At 40.1% G+C, this 22,930-nt stretch overlaps 1 protein-coding gene across 1 annotated transcript in view; it reads right to left on the bottom strand.

The window, feature by feature from the left end:
• The window catches only part of CDH2 (cadherin 2), a 115,033-nt gene extending 92,115 nt beyond the window's left edge, over positions 1-22,918 (bottom strand). Inside the window, exons 1-2 of the mRNA XM_017738223.1 lie at positions 22,632-22,918; positions 12,931-13,193 (exon numbers count right to left, since the gene is read on the bottom strand). Coding sequence (XP_017593712.1) covers positions 12,931-13,193; positions 22,632-22,918 — 550 coding nt within the window. The remainder of the gene's footprint in view (positions 1-12,930; positions 13,194-22,631) is intronic.
• Positions 22,919-22,930: the final 12 nt, after the last annotated feature.

The raw sequence follows: 22,930 nt of genomic DNA, 5'->3' as shown, positions 1-22,930 counted from the left end.
GAAAAAAAATCCATTTTTATAAATAATGACACATATCATTCTTAAATAATTAACTGGCACACAGGCATAACGACAAGATTTTAATTAAATGAGACTTGACATGGTCAGAAGTGCAGATAGTGACGTACAGGGTAAGGATGAGAGGGTTTTCTTTTGCTGTTAATTTGTATTTGAAGTCTCAGTGTGATACAGACTTCATTCCAGTTCTGGTAAACACACTGAATCAATTACAGGTAGGCAAAAACACCTCCAATACATAAAATGCTAGATGTGCTATTTGCGCCAAGATGGTAAAACTACTGCCCTAACGTATTTCAGCTGTGCATAAATGCACTCCAAGAGGTCAAAATCCCACTGTGTTTCAGTGCTTCTCCCTTCCAGACAGTCAGGAGAGCACTGCGATATTGACCTTCTCCAGATACCTTAGTACACATGAGCACTCCCTGCCTGCATGTGCTGCCCCAGTTTCCACTAATTTCAGCAGTATTTCTGCTCTTATGTAATAAGTACCTTTTCTACAGAGACTCCTTCAGAAGAAACCAAATCAACCAAAGCTCCTTTTGCATAACCTACCAAGCAGTTATAAGTTACTGGCTGCTGGATGCAGATGACAGACTGATCTGAACCTGTGACCTCCGAGGGACGTACACTCCCCCATTAACCATCCCCTGAGAACTAAGTTGATCAATTTTTTATAAAAGGACATGCACTAAAACACTGTAAAGGGAAAACTGTGGTTATTTGAACAGAAAAGCACATACTGAACTGGGAAGTCAAAGACTTTCACTGATGTATTATTTCTATGGTGTAAAATGCATACTTGCTGCTTTACAGAAAGTACTTAACAGAAGGTTTTTTTGTTTTGGTTTTGTTTGAGTTTTTTCCCCTTGAAGAATTCAGACGATAATCAGCACTGAAAGCTAAATCTATGCAAACATTAATTGTATTTAATGAATGCACAGTGATGAGAATTTGATTTAGGGAAGTACATTCCAAAGAACTTTCAGCATAAAAGATGATGCTGAACAAACACTGTAACAGCTGATGGAAGGAGTACTGATGGTTGATAAAACCACATACTTGACCCACTGATACAGTTCACACTTCCGTCTGTCAGTAAACAATATGCTTACAAAGGGTAGTTAGCAAGGTATCAGTGTGTCAATGAGCGAGAGATGTTTTTTAGATTAGAAAATAAAGACATTAGAAAGACCCCGAAAATCAAATTTTAAATGTGTGGTCTTTGTTTACCTTTCCCAAAGGCAGTTCTTATGCACCAGCTTTCTTGTAAGGCCAGGGAGAAACTCTTTACTGTGAGGGTGGTGAGGCACTAGAATGGATTGCCCAGAGAAGCTGTGGGTGCCCCATTCCTGGCAGTGTTCAAGGCCAGGCTGGACGGAACTCTGAGCAACCTGGTCTAGAGGAACATGTCCCTGTCCATGGCAGGGGGGTTGGAACTAGATGGTCTTTTAAGCTCCTTCCAACCCAAACCATTCTGTGATTCTCCTTTGTAGAGACCTACTTGAGCCAGGCATTCAATTCAAGTTTAAGAACCTGTACTACATGCCACTGAAAACCTTACAACATGAACACCACTAATATTTTATGCATCCAGTTTCTGGCACAAGGCTTGAAAATGAAATGGCTACACCATATAGCAATAATTTTAATAATGAACATAAATACGATCCAAATCCAGGAAAACTCCACAGAGTAACTTCCCCTGACTGAGCTATGTATCAAATCTTATGTGCACAGCTAGTTGACAAAACCAGAAAGAAACGAAGACAGGAGAAAAACTTGCACACTTAGTATTATGTTACTAATGTTTAAAAGCCACTCACTTGTGGAAGAAAAGGCATTTCTTTTTCCTCTTTTCATGTGCTTAAATTAAAATAATGACCTCTTGTAACCAGTGAGCCACCATTACTAAAAGCTCCATGCTGAAAACAAGAACTAGGAACTTACCCTTTACCCACACATAATTTTGATACCGGATATGCTAAATGCAGACACCAAAGTCTACTTACATAGATGTTTTGCTTGTATTTGATTGCCAGTTTACTTTTATTTGAATATCAATTTGCAAGCTAATTAGAGAACATTGCTTAGCCCATTACAGAAAAATAGTGCTCCACCATTAACTGCAGTGCTATCTCACTAATTCCTTTAAAGACTGGCTTCAAACGCCATCTTCATCTCCATTCAAAACAATTAGTGTACATTTATTTCACATTTTAAACTGCAGCGAATCAAATTTTTAAACCCTTTAACAGATTGCACTGCTATTTTGATAGCTTTTATGTTACAAATTGTACTTTTAGGGATTCTAACTTTTCCTATTTAAGAGAATGTTAAACTGGAACTCACAGAAGGCTTTAAATAATTCCTCCTCTCTACAACCTGAGAGGCATATGCCATTAATTTTCAAAACCAAACAAAATCTACTTCTTAAAAGGCAGCACAGGGTACAAGAAAGAGCTGCAGGCAAGCAGACACAATCATAATATTTGCCACTGCTCACAGGTCTGCCAAAACACAGCAGACAATAAAGAAGGAAAAAAAACCAAAATGGGCTGGTTTCTGAGCTCTGCAGGCAGCTCAGAGGAGGAGGAGATGCACCTGAGCTATGCTGTGCTGCTCCTCTGCCCAGAGCATCAGTGCCTACATGCAGGCGGGAGCTGCAGCCAGCAGGGTGGGGGACGGCAGCCGGGAGCAGCGCTGGGTGCCCTGGTTCTCCAGGACTATCTCCAGCCAGGGTGGCAGGTTAATGGGATTGCTCACTGTCACCTGCAACCCACATAAGAACCGTCGGCACAATTCACTACTGTGTCCAGGCAGCGCTGGGATGCAGCAGGCATCAAGGGCAAGGGATGGCAGGGTACTGATCCTCAGCTGCCCAACCCTGGAATATATTAAAACTGCAGGAAGAAAACGCTGCAGAGAGAAAAGAGGGTGGAAAAAACCTAACAGAGAATCTAACACAATCGAGTTTCATTCAGTTATGACCTCCTTTTCTCTCATCACCACTGACACACCTCTTTTCTCATTAATTTATCTCCTTTTCCACAGCAGGTCCCAGCAAATCAACAACTAAGCTGAGCCAGAAGAGAATGAGCCCACTAGAAAAAGCAGGAACAGTTCTGTGATGGATCATGTTGCTGATCAGACTCACTCATCCTGCAGCCACATCATTGTGGTGCATTTGTAACAATAGGAAAGATTTACATTTTGGGTATATCCTCTCCTAGCTTAAGGTTGGTGCTTTCATATGCACTTAAACTGTCCATCTATACACACAAGGTGACAAAAAATGAAAAAATATTGCTGGTACCAAATCACCTGTAAAAAGAAGCAGCAGTGGGTTTTAATACCACTTCATAAACACTGATGGACCCTTAGTTCTCAAACTCCATGTTGCCTCCAAAACTGTGGACAAGTCATGATGTGCAGCTGTAGGTACTTTGTCTAACCTCATGTCTTGGCTGTAAGATCAGTTTATCCTCAAAAGGCTCTTCCTTGTGCATGTTCTGATCTTGCCTGAACACTCACATAATTAAGTTTTTTTAGCATTCGTATGAATTGCAAAAAAAAAATGGAAGATATGTGACACCGTGCTGTCATTCTGGTGTCAAGAAGGCCTGGTGGTTTCTCTTGGAAAAGCTTCTCAGCACTGTGCGCTCACTTAATTCATACTGGTGAGCTCCACTGGGTCCTCAGCATTTCCTTCAGGGCAGGTATCTGATGCCCATGACTAGCTCAAATTGGATGTCATGAGGAAATCTGAACGTATTCCAAAATATTTTCCTTTTTACCGTGGGTTACTTCTGCCTTCTCTTCCAACTAATGCAAAATTTCTCTGTTCTTTCTAGGGTTTTGGAGAACCTGTGCTTTCCCTTCCCCCTTGAATGACACTAGGGTTCGTACCTCCACCCATTCCATCATCCTTCATCACCTGGATTCTTCTGCTTCCATCCTTTCCCTAGCCTCAGCTCCATTTTGCACTCTGGAGTTTCACCCCATTTATCCCCCAACATTATTTTCCCTGGCCTCTGGAGGACACATCAGCCAGGAAGGGCATATGGAGAGGAGTAGAAAACCATCTGTGCTGTGTTAAACTGGAAAGATTTAAAGGGTGCCAAAGGCCAGTTGCTCCTTCTACAGTCTAATTAGAAGATAATAGCAAGTCCAGTACATTTCCTTTCCATCCAAAACCCAACCCTGTTCCTTTGCACCTTCCTTCTGCTCCTTCTTGCTCCAGAGTTTAGCAAGGCTGGCTCTGATGCCTAGGACATGTTGTGAAAGTTTGGAAGTGAACTCTTCCAAAAGTTACTTCCAGAATAGAAAAATGCCTTTACACTGAGCGTCCCAAGTTCAACCAAAAGCAATAAATCTGCCTCACTGCATTCAACCAAAATCAGAGCAGTTCAAACTGTACTTGGGATTTGTTGACTGACACCCAAGTCTTCAACAGAGTAACATTTGATTTAATATGGTCTTTTAAGTGTTTAAATACTAGAGGAGTTTATCTGTATTTAGTATGGTAATACATTTTGCAATAAAGGGTATTCTCCTGTAATATCAGTTCAGTAGGATGCTCTCATAAATTTATCTTCCATATAGTTAGAAAAATGACAAGTCAACAGAAGATGTACTGTAGTCTTAAGTGACAAAATGAATGCCTAATTATAAATACCATTTTCTCACATTATGTATGCTAACACAGATGGTCCCACCTGAGTTTCTGCTCCACGTATTCCATATACTTACATACCACACAAAGAAACAATTCTTTTTTCCATGCAGCTCTTGCATGCAACAGCAACTTTTCTTCTATAACTAAATAAATCACCCATACCTAAGGGCACCTTTGCCTGTTGCAGAGGTTTTCTGCACAGCTTTGCAGCCACCATTCCTCCTAACCTCCCCTAGAGCACTGGTCAGCGTTGAAGAACGCTCTAACTACGATTTCAGGACAAATAATGGCCCCTTGGGAATTAAAGCCAGATGGCATAGTTTAAAATTGAACTAAGGCTACATTAAATGGTGTTAGAAAGAGTATAATGCTAGACCCAGCTTCAGAGGGCAGAAACAAACATCCCCTTTGCCATCCTTCATTGAGCCATGCTCAGAGCTTACTGAGGCAGCTAACAATTCTGCTGTCGTAATTCAGATTTCTGCACACAGAAAGGACACTGCATTTGAGACCCTCACAAGTGACCAGCTGAATATAGGAAAAGGGAGTAAGTACTAATTAATTCAGTGCATTCCAAGTAAATGCACCATAGACAGAAATTACTATCTGGACTGGACTAATTAACTAAGATAGTAATTTACAGATCCCAAAACACTGCAACCATTCAAGATTTCTGTAATTTCTCCGTAGGTGTATTCTCCTCTTTATCAAGATGCAATTTTAAGAGTCTACACAAGAAACAAAAGCAGTGCTCCTTTTCCAGGGAATAAGGGAGAATCATATTTCTTCTTTGGAAAAAGTGGACAGAATAGTTCATTTAGAATTTAACTACAAAACGTTAGTTCCACCTGCAATACAAATATTCCATAAAACCTTTTGTTTAGTATAATTTATAAGGTTTTTTTAGAATTCCTTCTTAATCTAGAACTCAAGTGATAAATTCTTTGATACTGGATATACAAATTGATTCACATATTACATACAATTCCACCAAGGGATAATAGTTATGTGTCAGAAATGTCTGTAACTTATACACATCCATAACATCACTGCATTTCACTATTTATGCTTATTCTGTTTATACGTATGTAACATTCAACATGCAAGCTTGAAATGAAAAGGTACCAACTTTAGTCAGTAGTTTAACACTCAAAAGTAAAATCAGGTATCACAGACAGATCAGACAAAAAAAGCAAAAAGGAGTCACCATTCAAATAGGTATATTACCACTGTTCAGCAAGGTGAATATACACTATATGTACTCAAGGATATATTCTACGTTTAAGTAGTTGGTAAAAGGGAATAAGGAAACAACCTCCCAAGAAAAGCAGTCTCTTGCTTCAGCAAAAGAAAGCTCTAATTTTCAGGGGACAAGTATCTAAGAATACATTAAGAGCTTGGTACATGAATAGACAACTGGCAGTATAAAACAGGTACTGTGCTAGCATAGTGAAAGTAAACAGAAGCAGCTCTTCCAATCCAGGATAGTAAGCTCAAAACTGACACTGGAGAATTTAGGATGCTGTGGGATATCAAAAGAGTACAAACAGGAAAGCTGTTTGAGAAAAGAAGATGAAAAGGATTAAAAAGGCAAGAAACCAAGAACTGGAATGCAACTGTAACATACAAAAAACAACAAGGCACAGCATCACCAAGTAACAGCAATAGAATTTACTCTGCGTCTCACAGAAGAGGGCAAAACTGAACCTCCTAAATGTTAAGCAGAACTGAGGGGGAAAAGATATCTTAACAACAGAAGCTTCTGGAAAAAAAAACTTCTCACTCCCACAAAGGCTTAAAAGAGTAACTAGAAGGATGGTAGGTTGTAGTGTTTTTTTTCTTTTTTTTTTCTTTTTTTTTTTTTCCCAAGAGGGGGCAGGGTGAAGAGTACAGGAAAAGAATTTCCGAAAACAATACATTTAGGAAGGATTGAAACAATCTTTCCCCAGCTTGCCAGCAGCTCATAGAGAGACCCTATCCATCTGAGATTCTTTGGCTGTCTGCCTGGAAGGAACTTGTCAACTTGTCTTTTTGCTTAAGGCAAGGAGACTTCAAACAAAGTGGTTACCATTTTCATCTTTTTTTTATAGAAAAAAAAAAAAAAGGCAAAAATTTTTTTCCTGGGGAAAGACTAATTTCCCTCTTGGAAAATATAATTCTTCTAAGAACACTTTCACTGGCTCTATATATAGTTAATGCACACTGGAATATCAAAGCCCCCTGTGTATGCTGCTAGAGTAAGAATACAATTGTAAAAGAGCTGTTTACAGCAAAGAAAGGCTCATAAGCCTTAAAAGATGTGCTGCTGTCTTCAATTTTAAGCATTATGACTTTTTAAAAAGGAATTTTATTCTTAGCTGATGGCAGACATTTGTATACATAGAATAATAGAACACCACTAGCAACAAAGTCAAGTAGCTCCACCTGGGACAGACAGCATCCATGTAGCCCCCCACTACATCATAAAGAAATGCCAAGCCACTCTTCAACAACAGGCCACGCCTGAGAGCCACACTCCCAACAACAACACATTTCTGGGTTGAGACCAATGGGTATTTTCAACGGTAAACTACAAAATAAGTCTGTGGGAATGCAAAAATCAAGTTTTGTTACTCAGTTTGAAAGCATCAAAACAAATGCTATTTTCTAAGCATTTCACTGCTAGAGGAGAGAAGGCAGCAGGGACACCATGGCTGTTAAAGCCTACAAGGTCTTTGAGAAAGAAAGCCTAAAGGAGTGGGAGTGAAAGTTTACCCCAGATAAATTGGCTAACCCCGTTCATTTTATGGTTTCATGAGCACTTGGTACCAGGCTCAAAGAGGAGGGAAGGCGTAAGCGTGCCTTTTTTGGCAGAGCTGATGCTTACTGTGGCTTAAACAGCTCACAAAACTGCAGTGTTAATCATCCATAATCACTGCTTATCTCTGTGATCCACACCAAAACATTTTTCTTTTTCTCATTGTGCAGTGCAAAGACCTTAGAAATATTTTACAGCTACACAGCGCTCAAAGGAATGGTTTAGGAATGAATTTGCTTAGCAGAAAACTAAAACCATGCATTTAGCAACAGAAGAGACAATGTTAAAATAACATCTTTGAAAGAAACTGCTACAATAATTATCAGAGTAAGAATAGCTAAGAAATTATTCTGCAAACCATTCAAGTAACCTTTTGACGTGAATGATTTTAGCTGAAAATGCTTTATTTGTATCTTAAAATTTCCAGGATATAGAACAAAGATTAGATAAACAGGCTGGACATATCAAACTGCCACAAGTACTTTTTCCTGGATGAACTACAAAAATGTGATAAAACCAGCACAAGCAAGGGCATTTAATATATTAAATGGAACTCCCTCTTGACTTAACCTCTTCTTCTCTGAGTACTACATCTTATTTATGGCTCTCCAAACAGTAATCACATTTTATTTACAGAAACCAGTCATAAGTACTGTGCCTTAAATTTGGGTTAGATATCTACTGCTATTAGGTGATGGCTGGAGACTTATTTGCATAGTACTTATTTTCTTTTTTATATGTTGGAAGATTTAAGTCCTAAAAAAATTTGAAGTATATCACATTCTAAAAGACCTGGAGGCCCAAATAATTCCATGGTTTTATTATTAAGACACTTTTTAGCAATGAATGAAGTTTCTGTAAATTCTACTTCTGAAATTATTATTTTTTCTCCCTTTACACAAATTAAGGCAGTAGTTCTGAGCTCACTTAGCTCCTTGGTAAAAACCACTGTAATTTCAACAAAGCCACTGGTATCAAGTGAAACAACATGTCAAACATAATTAATAAATTCAATATTAGGCCTATATGACTCATCTTAAATGTATCTAGTGACCAGAGCGTATCGTATCTTGAAGTCAGACTTGCCAGGCATTGTACAAGAAAAATTGTAAGATACCAGCTTCAAAGAGTCTCCAAAGCTATGACCAATGAAGTCTGTTCCAGGGGAACAGAGAATCATGGGGCACTGGTGACACCGTGCCAGAAGGAGGCAATAGGGGACAGTCTATATGGTACAGGTTACCTCCTACAGAGCTCAGTCACAGACTACAAAAGGAGTAGTTTCCAACTTCTCTGACTTCTCAACTAGAATCATCTTTTCTATTTCCTCATCCTGAAACCAAGGGCAGCAAGGGCAGCCCCCTTTCTCTTTTTCTCCCCCCAGCCCCCATTAATAAATGTGGGGGGTTTTTTTCCCTTTTCCAATTTATATTTTTCTGAATATACTGCTCCACCCGTTTTTCACATACTGGGGCAAACCAAACACCTGGATAACAACTGAATGTGTAGCTGCCTCTCACGCACAAAAGAAAAAATTAGTAGATGCTGTCATAAAGTTCTAGCCATATGAATGAACCATGCCATTATGAACTATTCTTAAATGCAACAGGAACAATCCCGACCCTCTGTCAAAAACAAGCAGCACCTGAACAAAGGATTAAAGAGAAACCTCTTCAAAAAACATACCATATACAGTAGTACAAGTAAACTTCTTATAATAGTGCTTCAAAAGCCAGATATCCTATGTTACTGTAACAACTGGAGTGCAGACACCAACAAGTTATATGATAACTCTAATTTTATTTAAGGGAAAGAAGGCACTAGTATCCAATCTAAACCTCCCTGATGGAAGGTGATACCATTTTCTCTTGTCCTATTACCTGTTTCTGGAAAACCAACCAACCCGCACCTCCTTCCTTCCCTCAGTCCAACAGTAAAATGAGTTGTTCTCTGTACCCAGTCCCCTGAGCTGGAAGACCAGAACAGGGAGCAGAGTGAAGCCCCCATAACACAAGGAGAAATGGTCAGTGACCTGCTGCACCACTTAGACACACAGAAGTCTACGGGGCCAGATGGGATCCACACAAAGGTACTGAAGGAACTGGCAGAAGTGCTCAGAGAGCCACTTTGCATCATTTATCACCAGTCCTGGATAACCAGGGAAGTCCCCGTTGACCAGAGGTGAGCAAATGTGATGCACAGCTACACGAACAGCCAGAAGGAGGATCTGGGGAGCTACAGGCCTGTCAGCCTGACCTAGGGGCTGGGGAAGGTCACGGAGCAGATCACCTTGAGTGCCACCACGCAGTACATACAGGATAACCAGGGGATCAGGCCTAGCCAGCCTGAGTTCATGAAAGGCAGGTGCTGCTTGACCGACCTGATCTCCTGTTATGACAACGTGACCCACTGGATGAGTGGAGGGCTGTAGATGCTGTCCACCTAGACTTCAGAAAAGCCTCTGACAGCGATTACCACAGTGCTCTCCTGGAGAAACTGGCTGCTCATTGCTTAGAGGGGTGCAGTGTTTGCTGGGTAAAAACCCAAAAATTGTCTGGATGACCAGACCCAGGGAGTGGTGGTGAATGGAGTTACATCCAGCTGGCAGTCAGCCACCAGTCATGTTCCCCACGGCTCAGAGTCGGGGCCAGTCCTGTTTAGTATCTTTATTGATGACGGGGATGAGCGGATCAGGTGTACCTCAGTCAGATGGGCAGGAATGATGATCTGCTGGAGGGCAGGAAGATAATGCTTCTTGGATCAGTGGGCCAAGGCGAATTGTGTGACCTTAATTGCTCTCTACAACTACCCGAAAGCATGTTGTAAGGAGGTGGGGGTTGGTCATTTCTTCCAGAAACAGGTAATAGGACAAAATAAAATGGTATCACCTTCCATCGGGGAGGCTTAGATTGGATATTAGAAAGAGTTGCTTCAGCAAAAGGGTTGGCAAGCATTGGAACAGGCTGCCCATGAAAGTGATGGAGTCACCATCCCAGGAGGTATTTAAAGGACATGTAGATGTAGTGCTTAGGGACATAGTTTAGTGGTAAACTCGGCAATGATGGATTAATGGATGGACTTTATGGTTTTAGAGGTCTTTTCCAACTTAAATAATTCCATGCATTTAGATAGGCAAGGCAACCAAGATCAGAATCAGGCACATGATTATCCCTACGAAGCAAATGTCATGCAACTATACTTAACTTCCAGCATCATCTGAATCTAGTTTAATAACCAGAAAATAGGCTTTTGACAACAATAGTATTTCAAAATGACAGTGTAATTAAATTTAAGTCAAAGCTATGCAGTGATGGACTGTATGTTTATCTGTAACCAGCAAATTATATGCTTTTAAGCATGTCAAAATTTTCAAAAGAATTAACCACTGCAGTAATTCAGAGGAAGAAATGGTGGTAGGAAAAAGACTCCCCCAGGTCATTTTTCAACCAGCTGATATGATGTGATACGTACCCTTTGCCTCATACAGTGTTTCCAATTCCTACTTCCCTAAAATGTTATGCATTTTAATACCATTCAAGGACAAACCAACAGTCATGCTTCACTCACTTCTGAGAAGCAAGGGAAGGGACTGTGGGAATGGGATGAATAATGAAACAGGAAGTCAGTTTGTCATCCTATGTTACTAGTTCAGACTCAGTTAAAGCTGATCAGACATTATCATCAGGTTTGCATGAGCAATGACAACTGACAATCAGTGCCCAGTCTACTGTGGTTCCTAACTGGTGGGAAAAGGGAAAAACTGCAGAAAGAGCCTTGATTCCATACCGAGTAAAGAGAACTTTCACAGGGCAGAGCAGATCTCAAAATCTGTGTGATCTCCATTTCAAGAGGAACTGATGGCATGACAGTTAACCTGTAACAAACATTTGGTGGTTTCAAGGCAGCACCTTTGGGAAGCACTTGGCTCTGCATCCCTGTTTCTGTCCCCCGCCCCTGTTTGTTCATCACATACCAAGGAGTTCTCATGCGGATGTCTATTACAGGAGTGACATCTATTAACTCCCATTTGGTGGGAAAGTGAGGAATATTCTCTTTCCCCTTTATTGTTTTCTCAGTTGGCAGAACATTTACTTCAATACAAAAATTTCTAAGCCATCTTTTAATAAAAGAAAAGTCTGTGCTGGTAGAATATACTTCCTTGAAACTGATCAGAGAAAGCTTTAATAACTCAAGTTTAAATACACTAAAGCTAATCAATTCATCCTGCATTCAAGTTTCCATTATACTTCTAAGAAAGCACAAAACAGGTCTGTAAAATATAATTAACGAGAGACTGCTACATACAGCATGTAAAATCAAGACTACAGCTTTTACTTCATTTGTTTTGCAGACTCATTAGAATTTTTTTCATTTAAATGTCTCGAACTGCGTAGCCAAATTTATATGTGAAAGAAACAACAAATTAAATTAAATTAGTCCTTATTTAAGCTGTATTTGAAACCGTCTAAAACCAATGTTCTTAGTTCCACAATTTCCAAATTAGATTAAAAAAAATTATGTTAGCGGTTTTTTTTTTGTACTTCTGCGAACTTGTATACTGCAACTTAACTGGCTGGGAAATTTAGGAAACATTCAGAGCACCTGCCTCTGTGTCCTACTCTATCCCTGAAAAATAGAGACACAAAAAGAACAGTGAACTGAATTCCCAACCTGGACAACCCGTGGGCAGATGTACTGACTGCCTGGCATCCCCGGCGGAGGAAACGGCTTGCGCTCACCGAGTGCAAGGCAAGCAGGTCATCCCCAGCCTGGGCACCGTGCCATTCAGATGAAGGTAGGTGCCAGGGTGAGAGAGCAGTGCATTGTCCCTGAGACAGCCCTGGCACTGTCCTGCCTCTCCTGGCATGGCTCCTTACAGAGACCGCAGTGCTGCGGTCACTGACCAGGGGCTCACAGACAACCACTCACTCACGTTGCTGCCTGTCCCATTACTTGCTTTCCATAGGTGACTCTCCTCAGATTGCCATGAAAAAGCAGTAAGGAAACTCCCTCTGCATTAACATGAGCACTAGGACTGGGTGTAACTGCAGTTCTTCTATGAGAGATGCAAAGCAGAAAGGAAATTTTCTCTACCTCCTCATACATACACACACAAGCTCTAAGTACAGACTGATGGCATAGCTATTATCAGTGGTAGTAAGAAACATCAATGTGAATGCTGTGCTGAGAATTAGAGGATAATAATGGGAAGTTTTGCAACACTCAGTGTTTTCAAATTACAGTCAGAGGTGCATGTGCGGTCACTAATGCCAACAGATTTTCCAAATCCTGTGACAGTGATCAAGAAATAATCATAGGGCAGCTGATGTTCTTTCCTGCAAGTGTTTGTATCCTATTTAAGGATGAAAATGCTCCAGAGTGACTTATGACTACAAGCAGGAGAAACAAAAAAGTTCAGTATGTTTTCTAACAATACCATTGAGAAGAGGCTGCCCTCCATGTACACTCCTTGATACTACTGCACTGTGAACATCTTCAGGAAATCCAGTCTTGCATGACAGATCTTCACAGGTTGCTTTTATCGGTGCCTGAAACACAAGACAAAATTTATGTAATACTTGCAACCCACATTCACCAGAGAAACATTCTGGTTGGCACACACCCCACTTTGGTGCTGTCTTGTACAAGCAGAATCTTTGTTTTTGAATGACTGCAATTAGGACCGCAAGGGCAAAGGGTTAATCTTTCTGATAACTGGAATGGAAGGAACAAATCCCACTTGTCTGGTAAGATCTAAATAATACACCGTCTTGATTCTTCTGACAACTGAACATTTCCACTAAACCAGACATCGAAACTGAAGGAGAATCATAAGGGGAACAAAAACATTCCTTCATCTGGAAATAAATGTTGCATAAAACCCACTGGCAACTTTTTCACAGCTAGATTACTTAAGAGGAATAACTTCAACCACTGCTTTAAGATGCTTTATTTAGAGTATTTCTATGTGAGGCTGCACTAGAACAAGTAAACTAAGACAAAATGTTACATTTGCAGTAACTTAACAGAACTTACATTAGTGTTCACGTTCAAACAGATACCATATAAAGTCAAACGTTTCCAATGCAATCTCCTATTTCAAAGGGACATTAAGTTAAAAGGAGAGTAGCTCATTAAATTTGCACAATGGAAGAGCTGAGCCACTGAAACTGTTTGTTCTCTCACTTATTAAAAAAGTTTGCCCTCAAATCACATTCTTAAAAGAGTTTCATAAATGCCTTTTTATTAAGAAATATAATACAGCATTTGGAAATTTGTTTGTTCTGTAGTCTTCCATGTTCAGAAGATACTTCTGGTAGCAAAGCTGTTTTCCAGGACAGTTTGTTGCCTATTTCGAAAAAAAAAACAACCAACAAAATCAAACATTTTATGTGGCAAAGGACTAAGACTTCTTTTCAGTGGATTGTTTTTGTCTTGTTTCAGTGCTGCACAAGACAATGGCTCACCTTACATGTGGCTACATGACCATCCATTAGAAAAACCCCTTTCACACTGCACACAGCAGAGAGGTCATTTCCCATGCCAGCCTGGGCTGAGATACATCCAAGAAATCCTGACAGCCCTCACACAATCTCAAACACACCTACATGCAAAACAAAAGCCTATCCACGTGCATGCCCAGATGTAGTACATGGTCTTGGACAGCACAAGCAACTGTGTGATTATATCATACTTAAATCTGATTAAGACTTTAATTAGATTTTCCTGTTTGCTTTCCCAGATGGGTTTCCATCAAGCAGACCTACTCAAGGCCACGTACGCATGTCTGAATACACTTGCAAAGAAAGCCCTACAGGAAAAAATAAAAAAGGAAGGGAGAAAGAGGAGAAGATGGTGTTAACACCCATTCACCACAGTAACCTCAGGGTAAGAGAGCATTAAAGCAGAGGGGGGACAGGAGCACCTCAAACCACAAGGGTTTCCTCAGGGAAAAGGGACTAGGAGGAAGCGTAATCCCTCCACTTACAAACATGGCCAAACTCAGCATACCAAGCCCAGTTGGAACAATTTTATCACTAGTACAAGGAGGCATATGTATCCCATTGCATTGCATTTACACCAACAGAGTCACTGACACTAGCAAAAACAAACCAACAAATTTACTAACTCACAGGTTAATGCACTCTCCAGGTATGCACACAGTAAATGAACCTGTCTATCAAGTTTCAGGTTAACTTAAACTGTTCTGACTGAAGTTCTACATGGGTATCATCTCACCTCTGTACAAATGCTTATGTACTTTAATATGTTTATATGGAGACCCTAAAGTGAAAGCAAATAAAGCAACAGTTTAGCTATCACAGGACTATGTTACCTACAAAACCGGAACCTGGATCTGTAGCTAAGTGCCAAAAATCTATTTACATATTGAGTTTTTAAGATAAAAAGATGGGAAATCAAAAATAACGAAAATTTCAACCAGCCAGTTTTCTCAGTTTTAGAACTCAAATCACAGGTTTGATAAAGTTTCCATAATTTGAAAGAAAAATAGTAAGACTCATTTAAACTACTGTACAAAAGGTGACTTCAAAGTAAATGTGGCAGAAAAGGAAATAAGTCTTTCACAGTATCTTTTAAACAAGAAGGTACTGGGTGGGCAGCTGAGGAGATAGCAGGAGTTTAACAAGTGTGCACTGATGTGCTTGGGAATCTTTCAGCCTTTCCAGTAATCTATAGTACTAAACAGCTCTTATAAACTGAAACAATGCCCACTGAAACAAAGGCTGGGGAACATGAATAGAAAGCCTTCTTTATTCTTTCATTTGCAGCCATCAATTTTATCCAGAAACAAAAGACTGTACTCTGCTCTCCAGAAACAGCCCTTTGTAAAGATTGTTTCAGAATAAAAACACAAGGGAAGGAAGAATTCAAATTTTCAGCAATTCTTAATCGCCCAGTGTTAAGCATTCTGAATTAAGTAGAAGTTGCAACTTCAGACACACTGGGTCACAGCAAGTTCAGCCTAAGAGTACTGCAAGACTTAAACCATTTTAACTCTAAGAAAAGAAGGATGCTGAAATATTTTTATCCCCTTATCTGGGGCAAAAGGCGAAAGCTAGTGAAGATTATGGGACACATTATTATAATTTACAGGACTTTGTGTTATTAGTACAATTCCCAAGACACTTTCAAATTTAAGATAATATTACTTGTACATTCATCTACAGAAGGACACTACCTAAAAAACCCCTTGTCTTTTTAAGACAGAAAGCAATTACCTTAGCTTGTACCCACGTGAAACCTACTCAGTGGAGTCACAAAGCTTTGAACAAGCTCAGAACTTGGAAAATTCTCCTCTCAAGTACAAACAGACTTTGCGACAGCAAAATAGAGTTACTTCTAAAAACCTATTCTGCTTTCCTCATCCTTTATGACTTGTTTAGCCATTTTTAACTGGTAAATGAGTGATAAGCATTACCATCTACAGATGCTAGAGAGCTAGTCACACATGGTATCAGATCATGCATATAAACTCAGTACTGTAGATCACAGATTAAATGCAACAGGAAAATGCCAATTATGAAGCAACATGATGTAAATTAGAAGTCTTCTGTCAAAACTGTTATTCAATCAATTAAACGAATTCACCACTTTGATACAGTTAGGCAGTTAAGCCTGCAGTTTTGACACCCTGCTCCTCTGTTACTTTAGTTTCATCTCTAGATATGAAATCTGTGGTTTAATTCCAAAGCTGTATTCCAGCTCGATTTAAAACAAAAAACAACAAAAATCAAAACCAAAAGCACCATAACCTGTTTACAATCTCAACTGTATAATTCTAAGGGATTTGCATTTACATCTTTTTCTAAATACCACCAGTAAAAGTCTTCCAAGAATACAGGCCTCAAAGTTTTGAGAAGTTTCTAACTGAAACAAGAATCAAGCCAGGCAGAATTTCTTCAGTAGTACTGACAGATCTAGACTCACAAGTCTCTCCAATTTCCATTGTTTCTAAAAAGTAGACACATTTAAAGTATAATTCCAAGTATCTGGAAACATCCATTTAAAGAAACATCAATTTCCAACTGTTATTTCACCACCTCCTCTGCATATGCCATACATCACTGGCGCTCAGTAGTAGCTACCAATCTGAAATATCCAAGTGTCCTCCACTGTTTGCCTCTACATGTACTACAACATAAGATTTCTTAACAGCAACTCTACCAAAATGCAAGGCAAGTTGTTTTTGGAAAACTGCTTTCTTTCAGAGTCAATGTAATTTACTCCTATGGGAAAAGAAGCCTAGGTAGTAAAATGAGAAACCGAGCAGTATCCATCAAAGAAAATATCATACTATACAGCATAATTGAACATAGTACAGTCACCAACTGCCAAGGCTGGCCAATTCACAGGACATTACTGTGTGAAGTTCAAAACAATGTCTGACATAATTATATGCATGATAAAGCAAGAACGGAGTATTTGAGCTCTTCCTCCTTAATAACCAACATTAATTTGCAATTACCACAGTAATATTCAACTTAAGCACAGATCACAGAAGTATTTGTGACTGTGTTTAAAGACTGGGTGTTTCTTCATTAATTTAAAAGCCAGGATGGTACCCAGTACCCACTTGCAACTTAGGCTGCAACTCTAGAGATTGTTCTGTCCATTTTTAGTTTTGTGTACAGACATTATCTAACACACTGGGATATGCTGTAAGAGGTGGTGTTATTTAATAACAAGTTTCTACTTACTACCATAAGCCATGAGAAAGATATCCTGCAAGATGATAGAAACATCTCTGAAAAGCTTTAGATGCTAGAATTCAAAATGTTCAGCAACTCTTTCTTAAATCTCCAACTTGCTGCAAACAAAGCTGCCAACAGTTTATACTCTCACAGTACTCAGTACTTCAGCAAATGTAGTCAAGTACAATTTGTTTTCAACCATAGAGTGCAACTAGAGAAAAAGAAAAGTGCCTTTCATTCAAATTGTTCTGGAAGCCAAAAGCTTCCAAAGTGGGTGCCAGGCTACATCCTCCCAGAGGTCATTCAGTTACAGCAGAAAGGGCTTTCGTTATACCATCTTCAATTCTAATCAGCACTCTACTTCATGAACTGCGGGATTTTAGATCAGAAAATCCAGTTTCTTAAACCAACACTTATAGCTCTCAAGCACCTTCCCCAAGTAAGAGAATCTGCAACTTTTATGCTACCATCTGGTTTAAAACAATTTGCCTTAAACCACCAAAGATTCTACAATGCCTTGAGTTGGAAGGAACCCTATAAGTCATCTATTTCCACCCTCCCTGCCCATGGGGCAGGGACACCTTCCACTAAACCAGGCTGCTCGAAGCCCCATGCAGCCTGGCCTTGAACACTTCCAGAGATGGGGCATCTACAACTACTCTGGGAAACTGGTTCCACTGCCTTACCACCCTCACAGCAAAGAATAACTAATCTAAACCTACTGTTTTTCAGTTTGTAGCCATTCCTACTTGCCCTATCACCACATGCCCATGTAAAAAGTTTCTCTCCATCTTTCTTTTAGGGTCTCTTCAGGTACCAGAAGACCAAAATTAGGTCACTCCAATGTTTCAGGCAAAACAAACACAGTTCTTTCACCCTTTTCTCACAAGAAAGGTGCTCCATGCCCATCTTATGATTATCTTCATGACCCTAGTCGGAACTCACTCCAATAGGCTGACATCCTTCCTGTGCTGGGGACCCCAGACCTGGATGCGGTATTCCACGTAGGGTCTCACTAGGGAGGAGTATGGGCAGAACTGGCTCACTCACCCTGCTGGCCATGCTGCTTTTGATGCAGCCCAGGACATGTTTGGCTCTCTGGGCTGTGGGCATGAAACGCTGGGCCACGTCCAGCCTCTCGTCCACCAGCACCACCAAGCCCTGGTCTGCAACGCTGCTCTGCATCTGTTCATCCCCCAGCTTTACAAACCATGTTCACAGCCTATCCTGTTAACCCCCACTGAGAGACAACGTTCATTTGCTGTATTAAAAATTGAGACAATTATTTAGTATGTGCCACATAGCTCAAAGCCATAACCCAAGTTTGGACTTTCCCTCTCCCTCAACTAGGAGAACGTGGGACTGGTTGCATCTTCCAAAACACATGGTTTTTCGGGTAAGCCACAGGTTAGAGAAGGAAATCTTAAAATTTCAACTGGAATGACAAAAACAAATGACAAAAACTTCTGTATGTCTAAGTTACATTGTTTTAATAGCAATTTTTTTTAAAAAATTGGTCCTGTATTTGCCCATACATTCTAATTTCTCTACAAGAAATGACCTCTCTCTGATTTGATAATAGCCATTGTATTGCTCACACTGAACATCTCAGCCCATGAAACTGCTGCTATTCCATACAGGAGGATGCTGCTTTTTTTCTGACCTTTGGGGAAGCCTTGGAAGGCCTCTTTTGGGGGGGGATCACAAAATTTTAACTATGTCTTCAGCTGCTGGGTGATAATTATATGCTAATTATAAGGAATGGGAGAGTCCCTAGAGGAGTCTGTTGGTAAAAATATATTTTTTAAATATGTCAAGGAGTGCCTAGAGGAGAGGATAAACGCGCCTTTTGGAAACATGGTATTTAATTAAATACACGAATACTGACTAAAACCAAATAGCTTAAGTGAAATGCTGAAAAGATTTGGCAGCGAATTACCTTCCATCTTGGAAGCTGCTGATCCTGTATCTGTTTTCATAAGCCATTTAAAAATAGAAAGCCTAATTTCCCTTCTTTATTCAGACAGAGCTCCCATGATCTTTCAACAAGAACTGCAGGATCAAATCAAATGATGAACCACGCACACTTGGGTTATATACCAAGGTGAACAGCAACATGGTCCAACACCCAGGTGAAAAAGGTCCCTCTGAGCTCGCTCACTATAAATGCAGTTGAGGAAAACACAGATCTTCCTTAAACTCATCCTGCAATAATGTACGTTTCTTGCCTCTCAAGATTCGCCTCATTGTATGCCAGTGTTAACTTGGCCAATGAGTGAGTCTCAGTTCAGTGGCAGGTCAGAAGTGCTCGAGCGCTGTTCCTGCAAAGGATGTCAAGTGTTCTTCTAGCCTTCACTACTCTCCACCCAAAGTTTTGACAAAGCTCTCAGGCACATTGTGAGACTCTTGGGGGTGGCACTGTGCAGGTCAGGAGCTGGACTCGATCCCTGTGGGGATCGCCAGCTTATTCTCTGATCTGTCCTCACTGAACCTTATGCACAACTACTGCCACTGGGTTAGTGAAAGCACACAGGCTACTCAGTAAGGCCAGTATGGGGTCCTCCTACACTTTATAGCAAAAATTTAAAACAAAAATTCCAGGGAACACTGGAGATTGCACAGCCTTTGGGAATGGATTTGTGCTTTCCGTATGTACATTGTTCGAAATAAATTACACTCTCATCCTAATGGGAGTGCTGGTAACTACTGAAGCTATTCCAAGCTTTCTAAACTTTTTTGTTCCCCTAAAAAACCACTTACAAAACCAATGAGAAACAGAAGGATAGTTTAACTAGTAAATTATTCTCTTAAGCAGGAAAACCCATTCAAAAATTCCTGTTCCTTACCACATGACAAGTCCCTTACACAATACTGCCTGTATTGAGTAAAAATAACTTTACTCACAGCTTCCTCAAGCTATTTTTAAATATAAACATGCAATTCTGTCACAACGAAATTGTCTCGTGTTAGTACTCAGTTATTAAAAAAAGTAATAAATTAAATTATTGATTTAAAAGTACAGATGAAACCAAGTAACATAGAACACGACAGGGTTCTTCCAATGACGTTTATGGGAGGTCCTCCAACTTCTAGAATCAAAAAGGAAAATAAAATATAGGAAGTTTTTGAATTACACACTCCTGACTAGATGTAGTTCAAAAATATGGTAATTTTGGGCTATATTTTAAAAGCTGGTATCATAAAACTGTACATTCATCTTTCCAGCACACTTATCTGCATGCCTAGGTAGCAGTACTACCCAGGAAGAGACAGAACAGTAGAAGGCTCTCTGAAAAACACACATTTATTAAAAATACATAGATTGACAACACAAGAATATACACCTTCTTGTACATAAGCAAAATACGTATTTCTGAGCTTGCTACAATATCTGCCCAGAAATCAGCGTATTTTAATACACAAAATTACCTCCTGTTTTGTCAACCAATGATTTAAATTCAAAAAACTCGTTGAATTACACAATCTTATCTATCCTATAATGGACGTAAAAATGAGTTTTTTAAAAAGCATTTCAACAAAATATATTTAAATAATGTATTTAGTTTAATATGCAAAGAAATTCAGCTCCGCAATTAGCTGAATTTTGAGGATGTGTCAGTGGTATCACTATTACCTAGACCAGACAGACAAGGATTGGAGAGCTCTCTGCTGCAATACCCTGCCACATTTAACTTTTCCAATAGATTCTCTGAAGACAAAGCAAAACCAGAACACAAAGATCTACATCCAGAAAGGCTGAGGTACTCACCTAATTACCCTGTTCTGGGGCTTATGAGATGTGTTATAAAATACATTCGATTCACTACACTCAGTTCACTTTGAAAGGAGTTAATGGTGTTGGAGTCTGTTAATGGAGTCGTTAATCAGAGACACCCTAAAACTTGTGCTTATACAGATTAAAAAAAAAAAAAAAATCTAAGACACAGGTATATTGTGAGAGACAGAAGATGTACCCAGAATAGGGATCTTGCTTGTTTCTGCACAAAACCATGTTAATATTCTTCACCCCAATTCTGCCAGAGACTGCTGCTGAGGGTGATTCCAAGAGGGGTAGAGCTGGCAAGAAATGCCACTGCTGGATTCTCGGCTGAGGCAGCTTAACAGGAGTGTCATTTAGGGTAGTAGCTTTATCACCTGGATACATTCACTAAGACCTGGAATAAGACCAAAATTGCCTGCAGAGGGTAATAACTTATGTGCCCTGTCATCATCATTCCAATTCAAACCAGTCACCTAAGCTCAAAAGGCTCCAAAACTGCTTTATTGTTTACTTGATTTTGATTTAGAAACGGGCAACATCCACAGAGTGATTCAATCAGCTTATATTTTGAAAAAATTACTCCCTTTTTGAGCACTTTATTTAGACTCTGTGTTGCAGTTTATGTATAATAGTAGTTTAATTCCTGTAAACTCATACTACCTTTCCCATTCCTTCATTGGATTAGAATTGTTGTTTTAGCCAGAAAAACAAGACACACTCCTTTCATCCTCTCTCCTGTCAGGATTTTTTTCATGTAATACTCCCAGACTCATACTGATACGCTAACCAGCAAAATAAAGTGCAGTTTTCATTCCCGTCTTTCTTGTGCAGGTTACACACTGCCAGAACTCTTAAGCTGTATTTCCTGTACATAAGCAACATCCACAGATCTGCCTTAAAATCTGGCTCCAGTTACAACCTTTCAAGTAATTCCATAAGGACAGCTTTTCTGCACCACTAACGAATAACAAACTGATTAATAAGTCTAGAAAATAAAGATAGATACCATGTTGCAGAGTGGACAAACTAAGTGAAAAGGTTCAACATTTCAAAAGAACCCGATACAGATAACCTCCAACAAACCAAAAGTAGTAGGTATGATGACAGGGGAAAAAAAGTTAGCAGTGCACCCAGCTGGTGAAGGTTCCCGCAGTATGCATGATGGAAGAACAGGAGAGGAAAAAAGAGCTCTTAAAATGAAAGTGTTGTACAGACACAGGTCTATAAATCTGATTTCATACCCAAGTTCCAATTTTGTTACACACTATTAAAAATCAACCCTAACCTGATTTAATGGATACCCAAACAAGGGGGAAATTGGATTCCCCAACCGTAACATGCCAGTGACACTGAGTGATATAAAAGCAACGCGGCTAGTTCCTGTCCTTAATTCATAGCCTGTGCTTCAATTTCAAACCTGCCTTGGGGGGGGGGGGGGGGAAAGAAGATGGAATGAAAGCTTACTGCAGATTTTCTGCTTTAAAGATTTATTGAGATAGGAAGACTGAACAGAACTGAAAGCACAAACAGTAAACAACACGTAAGGACTTAAAAGAAAAACCACACGAAAAAACCAACCCAACACAACAATAGCCGGTAAGTGGCACACACAAGTTTCTGAATAGGGTGTCTGCTATCACATACAGCCGCTCATGCTCTGCCGGACACTCTCGTGTCACGCCAGCCAGCCTGCCTCGCGTCCTCCTAGGACTCAAGGGAAAATGCCCGGCTGCCGTGGAGCAGCGTTTCAGCACCTCGCTCGCCTGGTGCAAGTCATCAGCCCGAGAGTGCCTCAGAAACTGCGTGAAGGACTCAACTGCCCGGGGACCCCGCGAGGGGATGAGAGTGTCAGAGAAATGGAGAACCGGAGACGGGAGGCCGGGCGGGCTCCTCCCGCCCCCGGTGCGGCGCAGGCAGCGGGGCCGCACCATGGACAGTGGCTG

Source organism: Corvus brachyrhynchos, unplaced genomic scaffold (assembly GCF_000691975.1).
Source record: "Corvus brachyrhynchos isolate BGI_N302 unplaced genomic scaffold, ASM69197v1 scaffold106, whole genome shotgun sequence".
Lineage (NCBI taxonomy): Eukaryota > Metazoa > Chordata > Aves > Passeriformes > Corvidae > Corvus > Corvus brachyrhynchos.
The sequence above is the reverse complement of the archived record's forward strand: the minus strand, read 5'-3'. Positions and strand labels throughout refer to the sequence as shown.